General features: G+C 46.8%; 1 protein-coding gene across 2 annotated transcripts in view; it reads right to left on the minus strand.

Annotated features, from left to right (window-relative positions):
- LOC140104000 (uncharacterized) overlaps positions 1-6,019 on the minus strand; it is a 45,510-nt gene extending 39,491 nt beyond the window's left edge. Inside the window, exons 1-3 of one of the 2 annotated variants that reach the window (XM_072127323.1) lie at positions 5,846-6,016; positions 5,715-5,767; positions 5,394-5,450 (exon numbers count right to left, since the gene is read on the minus strand). In XM_072127323.1, coding sequence (XP_071983424.1) covers positions 5,394-5,450; positions 5,715-5,767; positions 5,846-5,894 — 159 coding nt within the window. In that variant the 5' untranslated portion in view covers positions 5,895-6,016. Of the gene's footprint in view, positions 1-5,393; positions 5,451-5,714; positions 5,768-5,845 lie in introns of both variants that reach the window. The other variant, XM_072127324.1, reaches the window with a different exon arrangement.
- Between the last annotated feature and the right edge of the window lie 16,422 nt (positions 6,020-22,441).

The following is a 22,441-nucleotide window of genomic DNA, read 5'->3' on the forward strand; positions in this document are numbered from 1 at the left end:
TCAGCACCTGACAGATATCAGACATCCACGTCCACTCCTCATTGTAGACTTGAGGAAGCTGACTGACCTGACTACCAGTTCTGGTGAAAGTTGACATCTGGCAGTCTACAATCGCTCTGCGCTGCTGGTAAACTCTGGATAACATTGTTAATGTTGAATTCCACCTCGTGGGCACGTCGCACAACAGTCGGTGAGCGGGCAGTTGGAGGCGGCGCTGCGCTGCCCTGAGAGTGGCAGCATCTGTGCTGGACTTCCTGAAATGCGCACAGATGCGGCGCACCTTCGTGAGCAAATCAGACAGATTGGGGTATGTCTTGAGGAAACGCTGAACTATCAGATTTAACACATGGGCCAGGCATGGCACATTTGTCAGTCTGCCGAGTTGCAGAGCCGCCACCAGGTTACGGCCGTTGTCACACACAACCATGCCTGGCTTCAGGTTCAGCGGTGCCAGCCACAGATCAGTCTGCGCCGTGATGCCCTGTAATAGCTCTTGGGCGGTGTGCCTTTTATCGCCTAGGCTCAGCAGTTTGAACACCGCCTGCTGTCGCTTAGCGACGGCACTGCTGCTGTGCCTAGAGCTAGCGACTGATGGCGCCATGCCCACGGATGGTAGTTCGGAGGAGGAGGTGGAGGAGGGGTGGGAGGAGGAGGAGGCATAGTAGGCCTGAAAGACCTGGACCGAGGTAGGCCCCGCAATCCTCGGCGTCGGCAGTATATGACCAGCCGCAGGGTCAGACTCGGTCCCAGCCTCCACCAAGTTAACCCAATGTGCCGTCAGAAACGGCGTTGGTCAGGGCACGGATGATGTTGTCTGACACGTGCTGGTGCAGGGCTGGGACGGCACATCGGGAAAAGTAGTGGCGGCTGGGGACCGAATACCGAGGGGCGGCCGCCGCCATGAGGTTGCGAAAGGCCTCGGTCTCTACTAGCCTATAGGGCAGCATCTCCAGGCTAAGCAATCTGGAGATGTGGACATTAAGGGCTTGGGCGTGCGGGTGGGTTGCACTATATTTCCGTTTCCGCTCCAGCGTCTGGGGTATGGAGAGCTGAACGCTGGTGGATGCTGTGGAGGATCGTGGAGGCGACGATGGGGTTTTTGTGCCAGGGTCCTGGGCAGGGGGCTGACTATCAGCTGAAACAGGGGAAGGAGCAGTGGTGTGCACGGCTGGAGGTGAACGGGCTTGGTGCCACTGAGTGGGGTGTTTAGCATTCATATGCCTGCGCATACTGGTGGTAGTTAAGCTAGTAGTGGTGGAACCCCTGCTGATCCTGGTTTGGCAAAGGTTGCACACCACAGTCCGTCGGTCATCCGGTGTTTCCTTAAAGAACCTCCAGACTTCTGAAAATCTAGCCCTCGCCGCGGGAGCCCTCGCCACGGGAACTTCACTACGTGACACATTTGGCGCTGATGCACCTGCTCTGGCCCTGCCTCTCCGTCTGGCCCCACCACTGCCTCTTCCAACCTGTTCTGGTCGAGGACTCTCCTCCGTCTCAGAAGCACTGTGTTCACCCGGCCTCTCAACCCAGCTTGGGTCTGTCACCTCATCATCCTCCGATCCCTCAGTCTGCTCCCCCCTCGGACTTCCTGCCCTGACAACAACTTCACCACTGTCTGACAACCGTGTCTCCTCATCGTCGGACACCTCTTTACACACTTCTTCCACTACGTCAAGAAGGTCATCATCACCCACAGACTGCGACTGGTGGAAAACCTGGGCATCGGAAAATTGCTCAGCAGCAACCGGACAAGTGGTTTGTGAGTGTGGGAAGGGTCCAGAAAACAGTTCCTCAGAGTATGCCAGTTCAAATGCCAAATTTTCCTGGGAGGGGGCAGACTGGGGGGGAGGAGGCTGAGGTGCAGGAGCTGGAGGAGTGCCGATTTCGGTGACATGGGTGGACTGCGTGGAAGACTGACTGGTGGACAAATTGCTCGAAGCATTGTCGGCAATCCACGACATCACCTGTTCGCACTGTTCTGGCCTCAACAGTGCTCTACCACGAGTCCCAGTAACTTCAGACATGAACCTAGGGAGTGTAGCTCTGCGGCGTTCCCCTGCTCCCTCATCAGCAGGTGGTGTCTCACCCCGCCCAGGACCACGGCCTCTGACCCCTGCAGTAGTTGGACGCCCACGTCCCCGCCCTCGTCCTCTACCCCTAGCCCTCGGGTTAAACATTTTGAAAATGAAAGTTATAACTTTAATTTTTTTTTTACTTTTTTTTGTGGTTTTTTGTGTTTTTTAGTTTTTTTTTGTGTTTTTTAGTTTTTAAAACCAAACAATGCTATCCTATTGCTATGGCTATTTTCTAGCCAAGTATGAGCAAGTATAGCACACTGCTATGCCAGATGAGATGACGCTGAGTTATGAAAAAATAAACGTAAAATAAAAAGGAAATGGCAGACTGTGCCTAATTGAAATCCAACCCCTAATAAATTTTCCCACTTCGGTCTTTGCGATGGATATGTGCGTCACTAAGCGCTAAACACAGCGGTCGCAAGTCTCACTCCAAATTCCTGACAATTGGCTAGTATATGCACTGCAGCAAGGACAGCCACCAGCAGATCAACCAGAAATAAAATATATATAACGCTATTGTAGGCGTAAGTAAGCCGTTTGGATTCTCCTTTGGCTATTTTCTTGCCAAGTATGAAAGCACACTGATGAGATGACGCTGAGTTATGAAAAAATAAACGTAAAATAAAAAGAAACTGCCAGACTGTGCCTAATTGAAATCCAACCCCTAATAAATTTTCCCACTTCGGTCTTTGCGATGGATATGTGCGTCACTAAGCGCTAAACACAGCGGTCGCAAGTCTCACTCCAAATTCCTGACAATTGGCTAGTATATGCACTGCAGCAAGGACAGCCACCAGCAGATCAACCAGAAATAAAATATATATATAACGCTATTGTAGGCGTAAGTAAGCCGTTTGGATTCTCCTTTGGCTATTTTCTAGCCGAGTATGAAAGCACACTGATGAGATGACGCTGAGTTATGAAAAAATAAACGTAAAATAAAAAGAAACTGCCAGACTGTGCCTAATTGAAATCCAACCCCTAATAAATTTTCCCACTTCGGTCTTTGCGATGGATATGTGCGTCACTAAGCGCTAAACACAGCGGTCGCAAGTCTCACTCCAAATTCCTGACAATTGGCTAGTAGATGCACTGCAGCAAGGACAGCCACCAGCAGATCAACCAGAAATAAAATATATATAACGCTATTGTAGGCGTAAGTAAGCCGTTTGGATTCTCCTTTGGCTATTTTCTAGCCAAGTATGAAAGCACACTGATGAGATGAGTTATGAAAAAATAAACGTAAAATAAAAAGTAAATGGCAGACTGTGCCTAATTGAATTCAAACCCCTAATAAATTTTCCCACTTTGGTGTTTGAGGTGGATATGTGTGTCACTAAGAGCTAAACACAACGGTAGCAAGTCCCCCTGCAAATTCCTCACAATATGGTACTAGCTGCACTACTAGTGTCAGCAAGCCCAGCCACAAGCAAACAAAAAAAAAAAAGTATAACGTTATTGTAGCCCTAAGAAGGGCTGTTGGGTTCTTGTTGAATCACTCCTGCCTAACACTATTCTAATAGAACACCCTAACGCTTTCCCTGACCAGCAGCAGTTCTCTCCCTAGCGGCATCCAGACACAGAATGATCCCAGCAGCGCGGGCAGCGGCTAGTCTATCCCAGGGTCACCTGATCTGGCCAGCCAACCACTGCTATCGACGTGTAAGGGTACCACGTCATGCTGGGTGGAGTGCAGAGTCTCCTGGCTTGTGATTGGCTCTGTTTCTGGCCGCCAAAAAGCAAAACGGCGGGAGCTGCCATTTTCTCGAGCGGGCGAAGTATTCGTCCGAGCAACGAGCAGTTTCGAGTACGCTAATGCTCGAACGAGCATCAAGCTCGGACGAGTATGTTCGCTCATCTCTAAATAGTATTCATCCCTTGGTGAAAGGCATCTATATAAATACATTTTAATTATAGATTCCACGTGCAGATAGCACATCTATGAGGGGAATAATTTGGTAAATGTTCACCATATGTGACTGTGCTATTAAAAATATTAGACTGACACTTTATCCTAATAATGTGATAGAAGGTTGAATTGATGAAATTTGTCTCAGAGCAAAAATTTTAGCACTGAAAGTGATCCCATTCACCAGCAACAAAAATATAACACCCAGAGGGATCCCATTCACCAGCAACAGAAATATAACACTCAGAGGGATCCCATACACCAGCAACAGAAATATAGCACCCAGAGGGATCCCATTCACCAGCAACAAAAAATATAACACTCAGAGTGATCCCATACACCAGCTACAAAAATATAACACTCAGAGTGATCCCATTCACCAGCAACAAAAATATAGCACTCAGAGTGATCCCATACACCAGCTACAAAAATATAACACTCAGAGTGATCCCATTCACCAGCAACAAAAATATAACACTCAGAGTGATCCCATACACCAGCAACAGAAATATAGCACCCAGAGTGATCCCAAACACCGGCAACAAAAATATAACACTCAGAGTGATCCCATACACCAGCAACAGAAATATAGCACCCAGAGGGATCCCATACACCAGCAACAGAAATATAGCACCCAGAGGGATCCCATACACCAGCAACAGAAATATAGCACCCAGAGGGATCCCATACACCAGCAACAGAAATATAGCACCCAGAGGGATCCCATACACCAACAACAGGAATATAACACTCAGAGGGATCCCATACACCAGCAACAGAAATATAGCACCCAGAGGGATCCCATTCACCAGCAACAAAAATATAACACTCAGAGTGATCCCATACACCAGCTACAAAAATATAACACTCAGAGTGATCCCATACACCAGCTACAAAAATATAACACTCAGAGTGATCCCATACACCAGCATCAAAAATGTAACACTCAGAGTGATCCCATACACCAGCTGGTGGCAGGAGCCACACAATGGATGATGGGAACCATCGCTCCTGGTTATAGCATTGGTAATGGTGTCATTGTAGAATGGGGAGTCATAGGTTTGTTTTTTGGTATAAACACACACATATATACATATATATACATATATATATATATATATATATATATATATATGTATATATACACAAATATAGTCCCTGACATGAGGACACCCGACCCCTAGTTTGAGAGGGACCCCCCTCTGCCCCTGCCTGTGACCTCTGGTGAAGTCTCTGGATGCTATTACTATAGTCCCAGGCTGCAGTGACCGGCTGTGAGGTGTCTGTAATGATCCTATATGAATTATTCTTTTTCCCATAACAGCACAAACTTTTGATAATCAAATTGTCACTGGGACAAAAAAATAGTTAAAGTGTTAAAGAGCGACACAATATGATGTACTTACGCCTCCCTCATATTCACACAGATAGTACAAAAATGTTTCCAGGAAATATGCAGCATACTGGTTTAGAAAAAGACAAATGATCAGACAATGCAGAGAGAGACTGGATGTAATGAACATAGTGATGTGTAGCATAGAAATAGACATGTGACCTTAGTAATTCATTCAAATCCTTTTTTTTTAGAAAAATAATATTAAATTGAAGATATAATGAATACATGCAAACCATCAATTTAAATTCATGGAAAAGAATAAGAACATTCTTGTATTTACTATTGAAGATACAGTAGAAATGACTGACACTTTCCAGTCTAAGCATCTTACCTGAGATGCAGCAATGAAGCAGTTCCGTTTTTTCTCACAACTTTTATCACAATCTTGCAAACAGAAAAAACATGTTCAATATGCATATGTGTAGTCAGGATAACAATCTAATACACACTGTATTTACATACCTGTAGCAAGGCTGAGGCCGGCCAATACCAGGAATATAACGATCTTCATGGTAGAGATTGGTAAACCCAGGGAGTGAATGGCACAAGTCTAGGCTCTTCTTTATTAAAACTAAAATATGTGACATCACTAAGCAAATGTTGCGCACATTGGATATTGTCCTAGACACTTCTAGCTTTGATGTCTGCACTTTTTATTAAAGTGTATTGGTATAGTTGAGAAAACATTCAGCATTTGCCAGCATTGTACATCCCGCCTTCAGTGTCAATAGTAATAAAACTTGAGAACGTTTTTGCTCTGTTCAAGTTGTCCTACTTTACTCTAACATACGATAGGTGCCTATAAAAATGGTGAAAGTCCATAATTTTAACAAAACCAAAATGAAAAAAAGGAATAGAACAGAGGGTTAAACAATTTAAATGGGCTGGTATGCAAAAGATGCAGGTGTATTAATGGCATGGATACATGCACATTAGTAATGGCAGCAGTCATCCCCGGACACCCTGCACATCTACCCATCCATACGGTAAGGACTGGTACCTATATGTCCTACTTGGCTAGACTTATACCAGGCATGAGCTTTGCTATGCCATTACTAATGTGCATGTATCCATGCCATTAATACACCTGCATCTTTTGCATACCAGCCCATTTAAATTGTTTAACCCTCTGTGCAACGTGCTGTGTCCGGGTATGACTGTTCTCTTTCTCTGCTGTATGGTCACCCTGTAACCTTGTAACCTTGTCATATAACTCTTTTTAACAAACGTCTAATTATGGCTATGTGTTTTTACCATATATACAATAAAATTTTGTTTCTTTTACCAATCTTTGAATTTTTTCTTGCCTCATATCTTTTCCCCTCCCTCTGAGGGGTACCATAGGTTCTGTCCCTTGTGGACCTGCAGGGTCAGTCTGAGGGCAGTGACCTGAGAGTCAGTCTAGTCAGGCAGTGATCCAGTGTAGAGTCCCTTGTGGACCTGCAGGGTCAGTCTGAGGGCAGTGACTTATTCTAGCGTCAGTCTAGTGAGGCAGTGATCCAGTGTAGAGTCCCTTGTGGACCTGCAGGGTCAGTCTGAGGGCAGTGACTTATTCTAGCGTCAGTCTAGTCAGGCAGTGATCTAGTGTAGAGTCCCTTGTGGACCTGCAGGGTCAGTCTGAGGGCAGTGACTTATTCTAGCGTCAGTCCAGTCAGGCAGTGATCTAGTGTAGAGTCCCTTGTGGACCTGCAGGGTCAGTCTGAGGGCAGTGACTTAGTTTAGCGTCAGTCCAGTCAGGCAGTGACTTCGTCTAGGGTCCTTTGTGGAAGACTCAGGTGTCTAGTTTCTTTGGGGTCAGTAAATCGAGGTGTCGGCATCCGTTGTGAGACCCTCTTGAGTCTGTGGGGACAGGTTCCTTTGACAGTATTGTGGTTATGGACACTTATGATGAGTAGTGAATTGGAATTGAGCCAAGTGCATTGCAGGCAAGAAGGAAGATTGTTTTTCACATGAAGGGGAAAGATGCACAGAGACAGGTTGTTGAGTTAAATAGGACTGATGGAAAAGTGCCAGTTGACATAATCGGACATAAGGGCTGGTAGTTTTGTGTTTTAAGTAAAAAGTATTGAAGGTTTGAAGGTTTTGGGATGTGTCAGATGATCTGATGATTGTACAAGTGGGAAAACTTGATTTGCAAATAGACACTTAGAGCCTCTGACTTTGACGGACGGACCAGGACAGAGGGACAGGAATCCTTCAGAGTGCCCAATGAAGAAAGAGACAGGCGATAAGGGACATTTCATAGTTTTTGATGTGGAAAGAATTTGAGAAAAAGAGATTTTATTATATTTTCCTTGGAGTGAAAAATGGCCCCTGTAATCCAGACTCCACCCCTGTATCTGGTGGTTAGAGAAGATGACACGCCCTACCATTCTTCAGTGGCGGCCATTTTAAGTCAGTTTATTTTTCAGTGGCGGCCATTTTAAGTTATATTCCCTTCAAGTCCCTGAAAGTTGATTGCTGTTGGCAGCCATAAAAGCTGTTGTGGGGCTTTGTAGGATAACAGCTGACCATGCTTGGGGCGTCCTGCCAGACGTTTGAAAAAATGCCGGCTGGTGATTTTTCACCTTTTCGGGCGTCTGCTAGGGGTCTTGGAGTGTGGGAGGTTGTTTGAGTATTATTAAAATTTATTGATCCCGACAATTAGAGAAAAATGACTATGAAAAAGTGTTACAATGTCTCTGGTACCTGCTTTCTGGCATTTAAAGGGTTAACAAAAGGGTGGGGGCTGTTGGAGCTGTGTTTTGTTTTGTGAAGAACTGACATGTCTAAGGCCTTGCCTGAATGCTGTGTCTGTCTTATCTACGAGAGAGACAGTGACCTTGATGTTCACAGAAAACTGAATTTCTCCATATTGAGTTGCTTGGAATCTGTGTTCTGTTATCTCGTGGTTTACAGGCTAGTGAGAATATTTACAATTGGAAGGGGTAGATCGCTGCATTTAGAGTTCTCCCTGACAATCTAAAAAAGACTTGAAGGAATTTATTTGATTGTGGAACAAGAATACAGTATGATGTGATGTCCTCCTGTGTAACCCATGAACAGACTAAGCAAGAACGAGCCCCCCAACTGTATTACAGAGCCTATGACTGACTTTTGTTCCTTTTTGATTAACAACCAACACAAGTGTACCTGGATTTTGTTGAGATGTTGGAGTCTGGCCAGAACTTTATAGGAAGCACAGAACACTGGGCTGGAGATGTGGTGGAGGGACTCTGACACATTGACGTACAGAGGGAATAGAGGATGTTTCACAGACCACGCCAAAGTCTCAACTGACCAACCCAAGTGGGTGTTGCAGGGAGGTGACATTACTGTAGTGAGTGGCGAAGACGGCCCCAACAGGGCGGGATAGGAGGGTGGTAATGGACAGGGATGTCAACGAGAACAGCCCCCCCAAACAGAGTTATCGCCTTTCATTGTAGAACTCCCCCCTGCTAGCCCGATGATGATTTTAACCCATTTCCGGTCAAGAAGAAGACCCAGAAAGAACAGCCTGATGCATGTAGGATGGTCCATGACCTCCAAGCTGCCAATGAATGTACTGAAGCCCAGTGGTCCCTAGCCCAAACTGGCAGCAGTCCCCGATAGTGACATATTATTCACTGTTATTGATTTGGCAAATGTTTTCCTCTCTATGCCCCTACATAAAGATTGCCAGTACCTATTTGCCTTTACCAGTTCAGTATTCCAGTATATCTGGTGCAGATTCCCACAAGGGTGGGGGGTAAAACTCACCCAGCCAATACCCAAGGCCCTACAGGGAGTAGACTGGCAGACTAGCCCCTTACTGGATGTTCTCCTTTTCAGTATGCGGAGGACCTACTGTTTTTGTTTGCCAGGATGCATTTATTGACCATATGTGTTTTCTGTTCCAGAAGGGTTGCAAGGTTTCCAGAGACAAACTCCAGTACTGCCAGGAGAAGGTGGTCTTCCTAGGCCACTGCTTCTCAGCCACAGGCAGACACCTGACAGAGGAAAGAAAGCTGGCAGTCCAGAATGTGCCCCTGTCCTGAGGCCCTAAGCCTATTTACATGTTTCTAGCACTGGCCAGCTCCTGCAGGCCTGGGAAAAGGTCTTCTGGCTCCAGCCCAATGCTGCCCCTTTCTGACTGAATTGCCTCTTCCCCATTTGCCCTTAGTCAGGAGGCAATTGATGCATTCCATAGCCCTAAGCTGGCAAATCCTGTCTGCCCCGGCCCTAAACACATCCTATTGAATCAGACCTTTTATTTTATTTTGCACAGAGTATCTAGGCCACAGGTGTCCTAGCCCAGGAACATGGTGGCCTCCTCAGTGGCCCACTATTAGGCCCGGTTAGACTCAGTCGTGAGGGGAGCCCCTCAGCAGCCAGCAATCTGCTCAGCAAGGCCAGTGAGTTGATCCTAGACCCTAGATCACTTAGTTACAGTGTGAACCCCACATACCTTGCACAATGTCCTCACCCAAGTACAGCCCAAGCATCTGAGCAAAGGCCAGACAGCTCAGACTCCAGTGTGCACTCCTGATGCCCCAGGATACACTCATAAGGTGCACAGCTCTGAATCCTTCATTCTATCGCCAGTCTGCCAGGATTCAGAGAGGGAGGGAGAGAAGGGTGATTAACCCAGATGTTGAGTTTTTTCTCATAGATGGCTCCAGGTCTGCAGGAGAAGATGGTTCTACACTGGATATACAGTGGTCAGTGGCGCACCTGAGGTAGTACAAGCACAACCACTCCCTCCACAGGTCAGTGCAGCAGTTGGTTGAGTGATGGCACTCAGGGAAGCGCTACAGCTGGTGGAAGGGAAAAGGGCAAACATCTATACTGAAGGTATAGTTCTGGGGTCTAAACACGACTATGAACCCTTATGGAAGGCTAGAGATTTCCTCACCTCTGCAGGAACCCTCTTTAAGCATGGCACGCTGTTAAAGAGCTCATGGATGCTCTCTTACTTCCACAAGAGTTGGGGATAATAAAAGTAAAAGCACACGCAATTTGGTAACTCCACAAGCCAAGGACAAGTATGTGGCTGACGGGATGGCGAAGGCAGCTGCACAGATGGACCCAGAGACTGTCCTGAAGCCTCAGCGGTGAGTTCTGAGCTAAAAGTTTGATCCACAGGTGTTCCAGTCCCTGGTTGCCCGAGAGTCATCAGAAGTGAAGGAGGTGTGGAGGAAAGCTGGAGCCCAGATGCCGATGGGACCTGGATGCTGGGAGAGAGGGTGTGCCTGCCCGGAGCCCTGTACCCGACAGTAAGTCAAGTAGCCCATGGACATACACATATCCAAAATGGCCATGCTAGCGCTCATAAACTGCAAGTGGTTTGCCCGGGCATTACTAAACCTTTCACTAGACTAGTGAAAGCCTTTATAGTCTGTGCCCGCCACAACCCGGGTAAGGTGGTAAAGACCCCACAGAAGGTGACACCCAAGCTGCTGTATCCCTTCCAGAGACTGCAGATGGATTTTATCCAGCTACCAAAAAGTGGTACGTAGGAATACGTGCTTGTGTGCATTGATCTCTTTCCAGGGTGGCCAGAAGCTTCTCCCATGACCAAGGCTACTGCCAAAGCTGCAGCCAAGAAGGTGGTGAGTGAGATTTTTCTGCAGGTTTGGACTTCCAGAGACCATAGAGTCCGGTCGCAGAACCCATTTCACTGGACAGGTAAAGACTGAAACCTTGTACCTCCTGGGTGTAGAACAGACCCTGCACACCCCTTGCCCTTCCCAAGTTGCTGGTGCGTTTGAGATACTTTAAACGGCACTCTTAAGTTAGAGATTAGAGATGAGCGAACATACTCGTCCGAGCTTGATGCTCGTTCGAGCATTAGCGTACTCGAAACTGCTCGTTGCTCGGACGAATACTTTGCCCGCTCGAGAAAATGGCATCTCCCGCCGTTTTGCTTTTTGGCGGCCAGAAACAGAGCCAATCACAAGCCAAGAGACTCTGCACTCCACCCAGCATGACGTGGTACCCTTACACGTCGATAGCAGTGGTTGGCTGGCCAGATCAGGTGACCCTGGAATAGACTAGCCCCTGCCTGCGCTGCTCGGATCATTCTGTGTCTGGATGCCGCTAGGGAGAGAGATGCTGCTGGTCAGGGAAAGCGTTAGGGTGTTCTATTAGAATAGTGTTAGGCAGGAGTGATTCTACAAGAACCCAACAGCCCTTCTTAGGGCTACAATAACGTTATACTTTTTTTTTTTTTATTTGCTTGTGGCTGGGCTTGCTGGCACTAGTAGTGCAGCTCGTACCATATTGTGAAGAATTTGCAGGGGGACTTGCTACCGTTGTGTTTAGCTCTTAGTGACACGCATATCCACCTCAAACACCAAAGTGGGACAATTTATTAGGGGTTTGAGTAGAATTAGGCAGAGTCTGCTGATTTTTTTTTTTTTTAGCTGTATTTCATTTTATAGCTCAAACTCCTCTTGCAAAGCAGTGTGCTCTCATTGTAGGCTACAAAATAGCCATAGGAGAACCCCAACGGCTTACTTAGGCCTACAATAGCGTTATATTTTCCTTTTTTTTGTTTGCTTGTGGCTGGGCTTGCTGGCATTAGTAGTGCAGCTAGTACCATACTGTGAGGAATTTGCTGGGAGACCTGCGACCGTTGTGTTTAGCTCTTAGTGACACACATATCCACCTCAAACACCAAAGTGGGACAATTTATTAGGGGTTTGAGTAGAATTAGGCAGAGTCTGCTGATTTTTTTTTTTTTAGCTGTATTTCATTTTATAGCTCAAACTCCTCTTGCAAAGCAGTGTGCTCTCATTGTAGGCTACAAAATAGCCATAGGAGAACCCCAACGGCTTACTTAGGCCTACAATAGCGTTATATTTTCCTTTTTTTTGTTTGCTTGTGGCTGGGCTTGCTGGCATTAGTAGTGCAGCTAGTACCATACTGTGAGGAATTTGCTGGGAGACCTGCGACCGTTGTGTTTAGCTCTTAGTGACACCCATATCCACCTCAAACACCGAAGTGGGACAATTTATTAGGGGTTTCAGTAGAATTAGGCAGAGTCTGCTGATTTTTTTTTTTTTTTAGCTGTATTTCATTTTATAGCTCAAACTCCTCTTGCAAAGCAGTGTGCTCTCATTGTAGGCTACAAAATAGCCATAGGAGAACCCCAACGGCTTACTTAGGCCTACAATAGCGTTATATTTTCCTTTTTTTGTTTGCTTGTGGCTGGGCTTGCTGGCACTAGTAGTGCAGCTAGTACCATACTGTGAGGAATTTGCTGGGAGACCTGCGACCGTTGTGTTTAGCTCTTAGTGACACGCATATCCACCTCAAACACCGAAGTGGAACAATTTATTAGGAGTTTGATTAGAATTAGGCAGAGTCTGCTGATTTTTTTTTTTTTTACCTTTATTTCATTTTATAGCTCAAACTCATCTTGCAAAGCACAAAATCCAGTTGTGTGCTGTCAGTGTAGGTTAGAAACTAGCCATAGCAATAGGATAGCATCGTTTTGTTAAAAAAAAATAAAAAACTAAAAAAAAATAAACACAAATTTTTTTTTTTTTTGAAGTTTACACTTTAATTTGGAAAATGTTTAACCCGAGGGCTAGGGGTAGAGGACGAGGGCGTGGACGTGGGCGTCCAACTACTGCAGGGGTCAGAAGCCGTGGTCCTGGGCGGGGTGAGACACCACCTGCTGATGGGGGAGCAGGGGAACGCCGCAGAGGTACACTCCCTAGGTTCATCATGTCTCAAGTTACTGGGACTTGTGGTAGACCACTGTTGAGGCCAGAACAGTGCGAAGAGGTGATGTCGTGGATTGCGGACAATGCTTCTAGCCATTTGTCCACCAGTCAGTCTTCCACGCAGTCCACCCATGTCACCGAAATCGGCACTCCTCCAGCTCCTCCACCTCAGCCTCCTTCCCCCCAGTCTGCCCCCTCCCACCAAAATTTGGCATTTGCACCGGCATACTCTGAGGAACTGTTTTCTGGACCCTTCCCACAGTCACAAACCACTTGTCCTGCTGCTGCTGAGCTATTTTCCGATGCCCAGGTTTTCCACCAGTCGCAGTCTGTGGGTGATGACATTATTCACATAGTGGAAGAAGTGTGTAAAGAGGTGTCGGACGATGAGGAGACACGGTTGTCAGACAGTGGTGAAGTTGTTGTCAGGGCAGGAAGTCCGAGGGGGGAGCAGACTGAGGGATCGGAGGATGATGAGGTGACAGACCCAAGCTGGGTTGATAGGCCGGGTGAACACAGTGCTTCTGAGACGGAGGCGAGTGCTATAGCAAAACAGGTTGGAAGAGGCAGTGGTGGGGCCAGACGGAGAGGCAGGGCCAGAGCTGGTGCATCAGCGCCAAATGATGCCCGTAGTCAAGCTCCCGTGGCGAGGGCTAGATTTTCAGAAGTCTGGAGGTTCTTTAAAGAAACACCGGATGACCGACGGACTGTGGTGTGCAACCTTTGCCAAACCAGGATCAGCAGGGGTTCCACCACTACTAGCTTAACTACCACCAGTATGCGCAGGCATCTGAATGCTAAACACCCCACTCAATGGCACCAAGCCCGTTCACCTCCGGCCGGGCACACCACTGCTCCTTCCCCTGTGTCATCTGCTAGTCAGCCCCCTGCCCAGGACCCCGGCCCAAACACCTCCCGTGCGAAAACGCCATCTTCGCCTCCACGATCCTCCACAGCATCCACCAGCGTTCAGCTCTCCATACCCCAGACGCTGGAGCGCAAAAGGAGGTATAGCGCAACCCACCCACACGCCCAAGCCCTCAACGTCCACATCTCCAAGTTGCTTAGCCTGGAGATGCTGCCCTATAGGCTGGTAGAGACCGAGGCCTTTCGAAACCTCATGGCGGAGGCCGCCCCTCGGTATTCGGTCCCCAGCCGCCACTACTTTTCCCGATGTGCCGTCCCAGCCCTGCACAAGCACGTGCAGAGAACATCCTGCCCTGACCAACGCCGTTTCTGACAAGGTCCACCTGACCACAGACACGTGGACGAGTGCTGCCGGGCAGGGCCACTATATATCGCTGACGGCACATTGGGTTAACTTGGTGGAGGCTGCGACCGAGTCTGACCCTGGGGCTGGTCATATACTGCCGAGGATTGCGGGGCCTACCTCGGTCCAGGTCTCAAAGGCCTACTATGCCTCCTCCTCCTCCCACCCCTCCTCCACCTCCTCCTCTGAATTACCATCCGTGGGCATGGCGCCATCAGTCGGTAGCTCTAGGCACAGCAGCAGTGCCATCGCTAAGCGACAGCAGGCGGTGCTCAAACTGCTGAGCCTAGGCGATAAAAGGCACACCGCCCAAGAGTTATTACAGGGCATCACGGCGCAGACTGATCTGTGGCTGGCACCGCTGAACCTGAAGCCAGGCATGGTTGTGTGTGACAACGGCCGTAACCTGGTGGCGGCTCTGCAACTCGGCAGACTGACACATGTGCCATGCCTGGCCCATGTGTTAAATCTCATAGTTCAGCGTTTCCTCAAGACATACCCCAATCTGTCTGATTTGCTCACGAAGGTGCGCCGCATCTGATGCTGCCATTCTCAGGGCAGTGCAGCGCCGCCTCCAACTGCCCGCTCACCGACTGTTGTGCGACGTGCCCACGAGGTGGAATTCAACACTAACCATGTTATCCAGAGTTTACCAGCAGCGCAGAGCGATTGTAGACTGCCAGATGTCAACTTCCACCAGAACTGGTAGTCAGGTCAGTCAGCTTCCTCAAGTCTACAATGAGGAGTGGACGTGGATGTCTGATATCTGTCAGGTGCTGAGTAACTTTGAGGAGTCAACACAGATGGTCAGTGGTGATGCCGCCATCATCAGCCTCACCATCCCGCTGCTTGGCCTGTTGAAAAACTCTCTGGTCAGCATGAAGTCGGAAGCTTTGCGCTCGTCACAAGAGACGGGGGAAGAAGATTCCCTTGTTGATAGCCAAAGCACCCTTAGGTCTGTTTCTCAGTGCATATCGGAGGAGGTGGAGGAGGATGAGGAGGAAGAGGAGGAGAATGTTGGCGAGACAGAAGAGGGGACCATTGTTCAGTCCTTCACTGTTCAGCGTGTATGGGCAGAAGAAGAGGAGTTGGAGGAGGAGGAAATGGACAGTCAGGCCAGTGAGGGGAGTGAATTCTTGCGCGTTGGGACTCTGGCGCATATGGCAGATTTCATGCTAAGCTGCCTATCCCGTGACCCTCGCGTTCAAAGAATTTATTCCAGCACCGATTACTGGGTATTCACTCTCCTGGACCCACGGTACAAGCAAAATCTTTCCACTCTCATCCCTGGAGAGGAAAGGAGTGTGAGAATGCATGAATACCAGCAGGCCCTGGTGCACAAGCTGAAACAGTATTTCCCTTCTGACAGCGCTAGCGGCAGAGGGCGTACTTCTGCGGGACAAGTAGCGAGGGAGAGTAGGCGACCAGGCAGCTTGTCCAGCACTGGCAGGGGTACGCTTTACAAGGCCTTTGCCAGTTTTATGTCACCCCAGCAAGACACTGTCACCTGTCCCCAGTCTCGGCAGAGTAGGGCTGATCTTTACAGAAAGATGGTGAGGGAGTATATAGCTGACCATACCATCGTCCTAAATGATCACACAGCTCCCTACAACTACTGGGTTTCAAAGCTGGACATGTGGCACGAACTGGCGCTGTACGCCTTGGAGGTTCTTGCCTGCCCTGCCGCTAGCGTGTTGTCCGAGCGGGTTTTCAGTGCAGCTGGTGGCATCATCACCGATAAGCGTACACGCCTGTCGAGTGACAGCGCTGACAGGCTGACGCTTATCAAGATGAATAAAGCCTGGATTTCTCCGCATTTCCATTCTCCACCAGGTGAAAGAAGCTGAACCTGAATAATGTATGCACTCCTCCTCCTCATTGTCCTCCTTCTCCTCCTCTTTGTACACTAAAGCAGAGGAAACTGGCTATTTTTTTGCCAGGGCCAACTGGCTCTGGCTATAGTACTCTATGTATTTAATTTTTCTGGAGGGCCAACTACCCTGTCCTCTGTTTTAAACAATTTTTGGCAGTGCCACATACAGGCACTCAATCTATGTAATTTTTCTGGAGGACCAGCTACCTGCTCCTCTGGTTTGAAAACTTTTTTGGACTGCCACATACAGGTACTCAATTTATTTAATCTTTTTGGAGGACCAGCTACCTGCTCCTCTGGTTTGAAAACTTTTTTGGACTGCCACATACAGGCACTCAATCTATGTAATTTTTCTGGAGGACCAGCTACCTGCTCCTCTGGTTTGAAAACTTTTTTGGACTGCCACATACAGGCACTCAATCTATGTAATTTTTCTGTAGGACCAGCTACCTGCTCCTCTGGTTTGAAAACTTTTTTGGACTGCCACATACAGGCACTATCCAAATTAAATTGTCTCCATAGCAGCCTCCACACGTCGTCTTTTTAGCTGCCTTCACACGTTGTCTCCATTGCTACCTCCACACGTCATCGCCATAGCTGCCTCCAAAAGTAGTCCATATAGCTGCCTCCATACATGGTCCCCTTATCAAACGAGCTGTGTCAGGCAGAATTTTGGATTGTTTTCATGGCTTCCATGTTAACTTTGTCACCACCCTGCTGTGTAATCCACAAAATATACTGGCAAACTTTTATCATTTACCAATATTATTTCAGCGCTTCTTGCGCATCTGTTTACATTTCCCTCACCCGCCAGAACCCAAACTTATAAGAACGCTACTACACTTGATCTTATACAAAAGGTTCTTAGAAGTGCTGTTTGGGGAGTAGCCTAGAGACAGGGGCTTGGATTGGCGAAAGCTCGCCTGGCAGCGGAGCGCCAGCTCCATCCCAAGATCCAACTAACATAGTTTTACCTGCAGCACCTTTAATCTACTACTAGTTCACTGCCTCCATACATGGTCCCCTTATCAAACATGCTGTGTCAGGCAGAATTTTGGGTTGTTTTCATGGCTTCCACATCAAACTTGTTAACTTTGTCGCCACCCTGCTGTGTAATCCACAAAATATACTGGCAAACTTTTATCATTTACCAATATTATTTCAGCGCTTCTTGCGCATCTGTTTACATTCCCCTCACCCGCCATATCCTAAACTTATAAGAACGCTACTACACTTGATCTTATACAAAAGGTTCTTAGAAGTGCTGTTTGGGGAGTAGCCTAGAGACAGGGGCTTGGATTGGCGAAAGCTCGCCTGGCAGCGGAGCGCCAGCTCCATCCCAAGATCCAACTAACATAGTTTTACCTGCAGCACCTTTAATCTACTACTAGTTCACTGCCTCCACACATGGTCCCCTTATCAAACGAGCTGTGTCAGGCAGAATTTTGGGTTGTTTTCATGGCTTCCACATCAAACTTGTTAACTTTGTCGCCACCCTGCTGTGTAATCCACAAAATATACTGGCAAACTTTTATCATTTACCAATATTATTTCAGCGCTTCTTGCGCATCTGTTTACATTCCCCTCACCCGCCAGAACCCAAACTTATAAGAACGCTACTACACTTGATCTTATACAAAAGGTTCTTAGAAGTGCTGTTTGGGGAGTAGCCTAGAGACAGGGGCTTGGATTGGCGAAAGCTCGCCTGGCAGCGGAGCGCCAGCTCCATCCCAAGATCCAACTAACATAGTTTTACCTGCAGCACCTTTAATCTACTACTAGTTCACTGCCTCCATACATGGTCCCCTTATCAAACATGCTGTGTCAGGCAGAATTTTGGGTTGTTTTCATGGCTTCCACATCAAACTTGTTAACTTTGTCGCCACCCTGCTGTGTAATCCACAAAATATACTGGCAAACTTTTATCATTTACCAATATTATTTCAGCGCTTCTTGCGCATCTGTTTACATTCCCCTCACCCGCCATATCCTAAACTTATAAGAACGCTACTACACTTGATCTTATACAAAAGGTTCTTAGAAGTGCTGTTTGGGGAGTAGCCTAGAGACAGGGGCTTGGATTGGCGAAAGCTCGCCTGGCAGCGGAGCGCCAGCTCCATCCCAAGATCCAACTAACATAGTTTTACCTGCAGCACCTTTAATCTACTACTAGTTCACTGCCTCCATACATGGTCCCCTTATCAAACAAGCTGTGTCAGGCAGAATTTTGGGTTGTTTTCATGGCTTCCACATCAAACTTGTTAACTTTGTCGCCACCCTGCTGTGTAATCCACAAAATATACTGGCAAACTTTTATCATTTACCAATATTATTTCAGCGCTTCTTGCGCATCTGTTTACATTCCCCTCACCCGCCATATCCTAAACTTATAAGAACGCTACTACACTTGATCTTATACAAAAGGTTCTTAGAAGTGCTGTTTGGGGAGTAGCCTAGAGACAGGGGCTTGGATTGGCGAAAGCTCGCCTGGCAGCGGAGCGCCAGCTCCATCCCAAGATCCAACTAACATAGTTTTAACTGCAGCACCTTTAATCTACTACTAGTTTACTGCCTCCATACATGGTCCCCTTATCAAACGAGCTGTGTCAGGCAGAATTTTGGGTTGTTTTCATGGCTTCCACATCAAACTTGTTAACTTTGTCGCCACCCTGCTGTGTAATCCACAAAATATACTGGCAAACTTTTATCATTTACCAATATTATTTCAGCGCTTCTTGCGCATCTGTTTACATTCCCCTCACCCGCCATATCCTAAACTTATAAGAACGCTACTACACTTGATCTTATACAAAAGGTTCTTAGAAGTGCTGTTTGGGGAGTAGCCTAGAGACAGGGGCTTGGATTGGCGAAAGCTCGCCTGGCAGCGGAGCGCCAGCTCCATCCCAAGATCCAACTAACATAGTTTTAACTGCAGCACCTTTAATCTACTACTAGTTTACTGCCTCCATACATGGTCCCCTTATCAAACGAGCTGTGTCAGGCAGAATTTTGGGTTGTTTTCATGGCTTCCACATCAAACTTGTTAACTTTGTCGCCACCCTGCTGTGTAATCCACAAAATATACTGGCAAACTTTTATCATTTACCAATATTATTTCAGCGCTTCTTGCGCATCTGTTTACATTCCCCTCACCCGCCATATCCTAAACTTATAAGAACGCTACTACACTTGATCTTATACAAAAGGTTCTTAGAAGTGCTGTTTGGGGAGTAGCCTAGAGACAGGGGCTTGGATTGGCGAAAGCTCGCCTGGCAGCGGAGCGCCAGCTCCATCCCAAGATCCAACTAACATAGTTTTAACTGCAGCACCTTTAATCTACTACTAGTTTACTGCCTCCATACATGGTCCCCTTATCAAACGAGCTGTGTCAGGCAGAATTTTGGGTTGTTTTCATGGCTTCCACATCAAACTTGTTAACTTTGTCGCCACCCTGCTGTGTAATCCACAAAATATACTGGCAAACTTTTATCATTTACCGATATTATTTGAGCGCTTCTTGCTCACCTCCTTTGGTTCCTCTCTGCCACCCATTGGTTTTAAGCCTGAGTCCATTTGGGGTATGTTGCCAAGTCACTCTCTAGCCTGCCGCTGCTGCCGCTGCCTCTGCATAGTCCCCTATAGTGTCAGGGTCAATTATTGGATGTTTTAGATGCTATCTAGCCTCATTCGGTCACTCTGTCACTGCCATGCTGTTGCCCATACTTTTGGCATAATGGTGCGATTAAGCAGCCTCAGAGGCATCCATGCATGCTGCCCCTGCTGTTTCCTGTCCATTTCCGTGGTGTTTCCATCCTTTTCTGAGGTTCCCAGGTGCTTGGCCAAGCTTCCCTGTGCAGATCCTTGGTTTCCTTGAAAAATGCTCGAGTCTCCCATTGACTTCAATGGGGCTTGTTATTCGAGACGAGCACTCGAGCATCTGGAAAAGTTCGTCTCGAATAACGAGTACCCGAGCATTTTAGTGCTCGCTCATCTCTAATCGAAACCTTAAAAAGTTTTGGGGACGGGTCTTCCTCCTCCTCTGCGCTAGAATTAGATCTGGTCAGGTAGATTTCAGCTATAGCCTCCGCTAGTATTATGGTGCAGGCGATCATAAATATAGTGTATAGGTCAACAAAACCTTCCATAAAACTGGTGATAAATCTGCCCCAATATGTCTAACATTGTGAAACTGCCAATAATATCCAAGTTGGATTAATCAAAGCAGATGGTCTAAATACATACCTTGGTACTGCCACTTTTACTAGCCATGAGGATTGAGGTTCCAAAATCTCTAACAACACAATATACAGGACAGTGCCCGGATCACATTGATGTCATCTTATATTCTGGAAAGTCAGCATTATACCAAAAAGGAGGGAGTGGAACAATCTCCTGTAGTCCTGTCCTGGATAACAGGCTGTTAGTAGCTGTTGGACCTCTTGTATTTCCTTATGATAATTTTCCTATAAGCAGCCAGTACCCATGACATAATGCCAGCAAGTTACAGCGATACCAGAGGAACCTACCTGCAATCTAACATATCCTGGAGCAGTCTGACTAATGATCAGGGAATATGTCGTGTGCAGGTTGAGTTTCAGCATAATTCGCTGCTGTTCCCTTTTATCCCAGAGCGTTTTGGCAGACTGCCACCCACACACCAGTAAAACCAGAGTCCTAAGGCCATCAGATGTTTCAGCGTTTGTTCACATTTTTGGAAAACTTTAATGATCTATTTTTTAATGAAAACTAAACTCTTTCATTTGTATCTCTGCCTCATGTGCTTTACTTTCAGATTACAATAAAGTCTCCTATCAGAAAGCTGCTTTCAGTTTTTACCACTGACTTTAAGAATATGAAAGATGCATCTGTCAAAAATTAATCCATCAAAAAAATGGGAAAGCAGTCAAAAAGTCTAATTGCTTGAAATGTGAATGGAGTCTTGTATGTAGGGCGAGGACTACACCAAGGTTATAGTCATGTAACTGTAACCTTGATTGTGCGTTATCCAATACAATTCTATCAATCTATGAATTAATCTGGATCTAATAGGAATTTCTTTACAGTCAAGTGTAAAAATATTAAAAACTATATATCTTATTATTTCGGAAGTTTTTGTAGCTATCAATTGCTCTAATTCCCCACTGAACAACATTGTTGAAAACTATACAATGGGGGTCATTTACTAAGGGCCCGAATCACTATTTTTCGGCGTGTTTCCCAAATATTATCGATTTGCTCCGGTTTTTCCTGAATTGCCCCAGGGTTTTTGGTGCACGCGATCAGATTGAGGCGCATCGGCGCCAGCATGCATGCAACGGAAATGGGGGGCGTGGCTGTTGCAAAACCTGACGGATTCGGAAAAACTGCGCTTACCTACACCTAGAATAGTGAACTCCGGCGAACTCTGGCAGACTTCAGCGCAGCGGCGACACCTAGTGGACATCGGGCGCACTACCTTAGTGAATCGCCAGAAGACCCCAATCCTCGACGTATAACGCGCCACTGGATCGCGACAGGACCGGGTAAGTAAATGTGCCCCAATATATCCACTTTCATAGTTTACATTCCATAGAAATACAAATTCTATATCTGAATCACCCAGTAAGGGCCATGCTGTTCAATCACATTTAAAGGAAAAACTTACAAGCAATTTGAACAATTCACGAGCCACATCCTCCAGAGTCTTTCCAGCTGCTGCTAAGGGGAAATACATTTCTGAAAATATTACACAGTAGAAAAGTGGCTTCTATTTATTATTTTTAAATCTGACAGAAGTATGTCCTCAAAAGCTTAAAATTAAAAGGTATATTAAGCATTTTGAATAATTTGAGTAACTGTATATAAACATGTAACATATATAAGCAGCCACTTACATTTTCTATGAAGATAAGTGGATGGGTAATCCAGAAAGAAGGGATCATTTATCCCAATTGTCACATCCCAGAAGAATAATAGTATCAATTTACAGTGATAGAGCAGGAAGCACAAGGAAGAACTCTCCCTGCTCTGACTACAACGTGTGTGAGCCTGTACTAGGGAAGAAATGCACTAATGCTTCTCTTCTGCTGCTCCTGAGGGGTCCACCGTGGGTATAGGGGAATAAATGATAGCCAAGTATGGCAGAAGCAGACCTTGCACTTCCCTTCATCTAGCTCACTTTCCAAAAGGCCTGGAAGTGGATGATGGGAGGGGCGATGGTCTGAATTCTTGGCCCTCAGCCAGAG

Source organism: Engystomops pustulosus, chromosome 10 (genome assembly GCF_040894005.1).
Source record: "Engystomops pustulosus chromosome 10, aEngPut4.maternal, whole genome shotgun sequence".
Classification (NCBI taxonomy): Eukaryota; Metazoa; Chordata; class Amphibia; order Anura; family Leptodactylidae; genus Engystomops; species Engystomops pustulosus.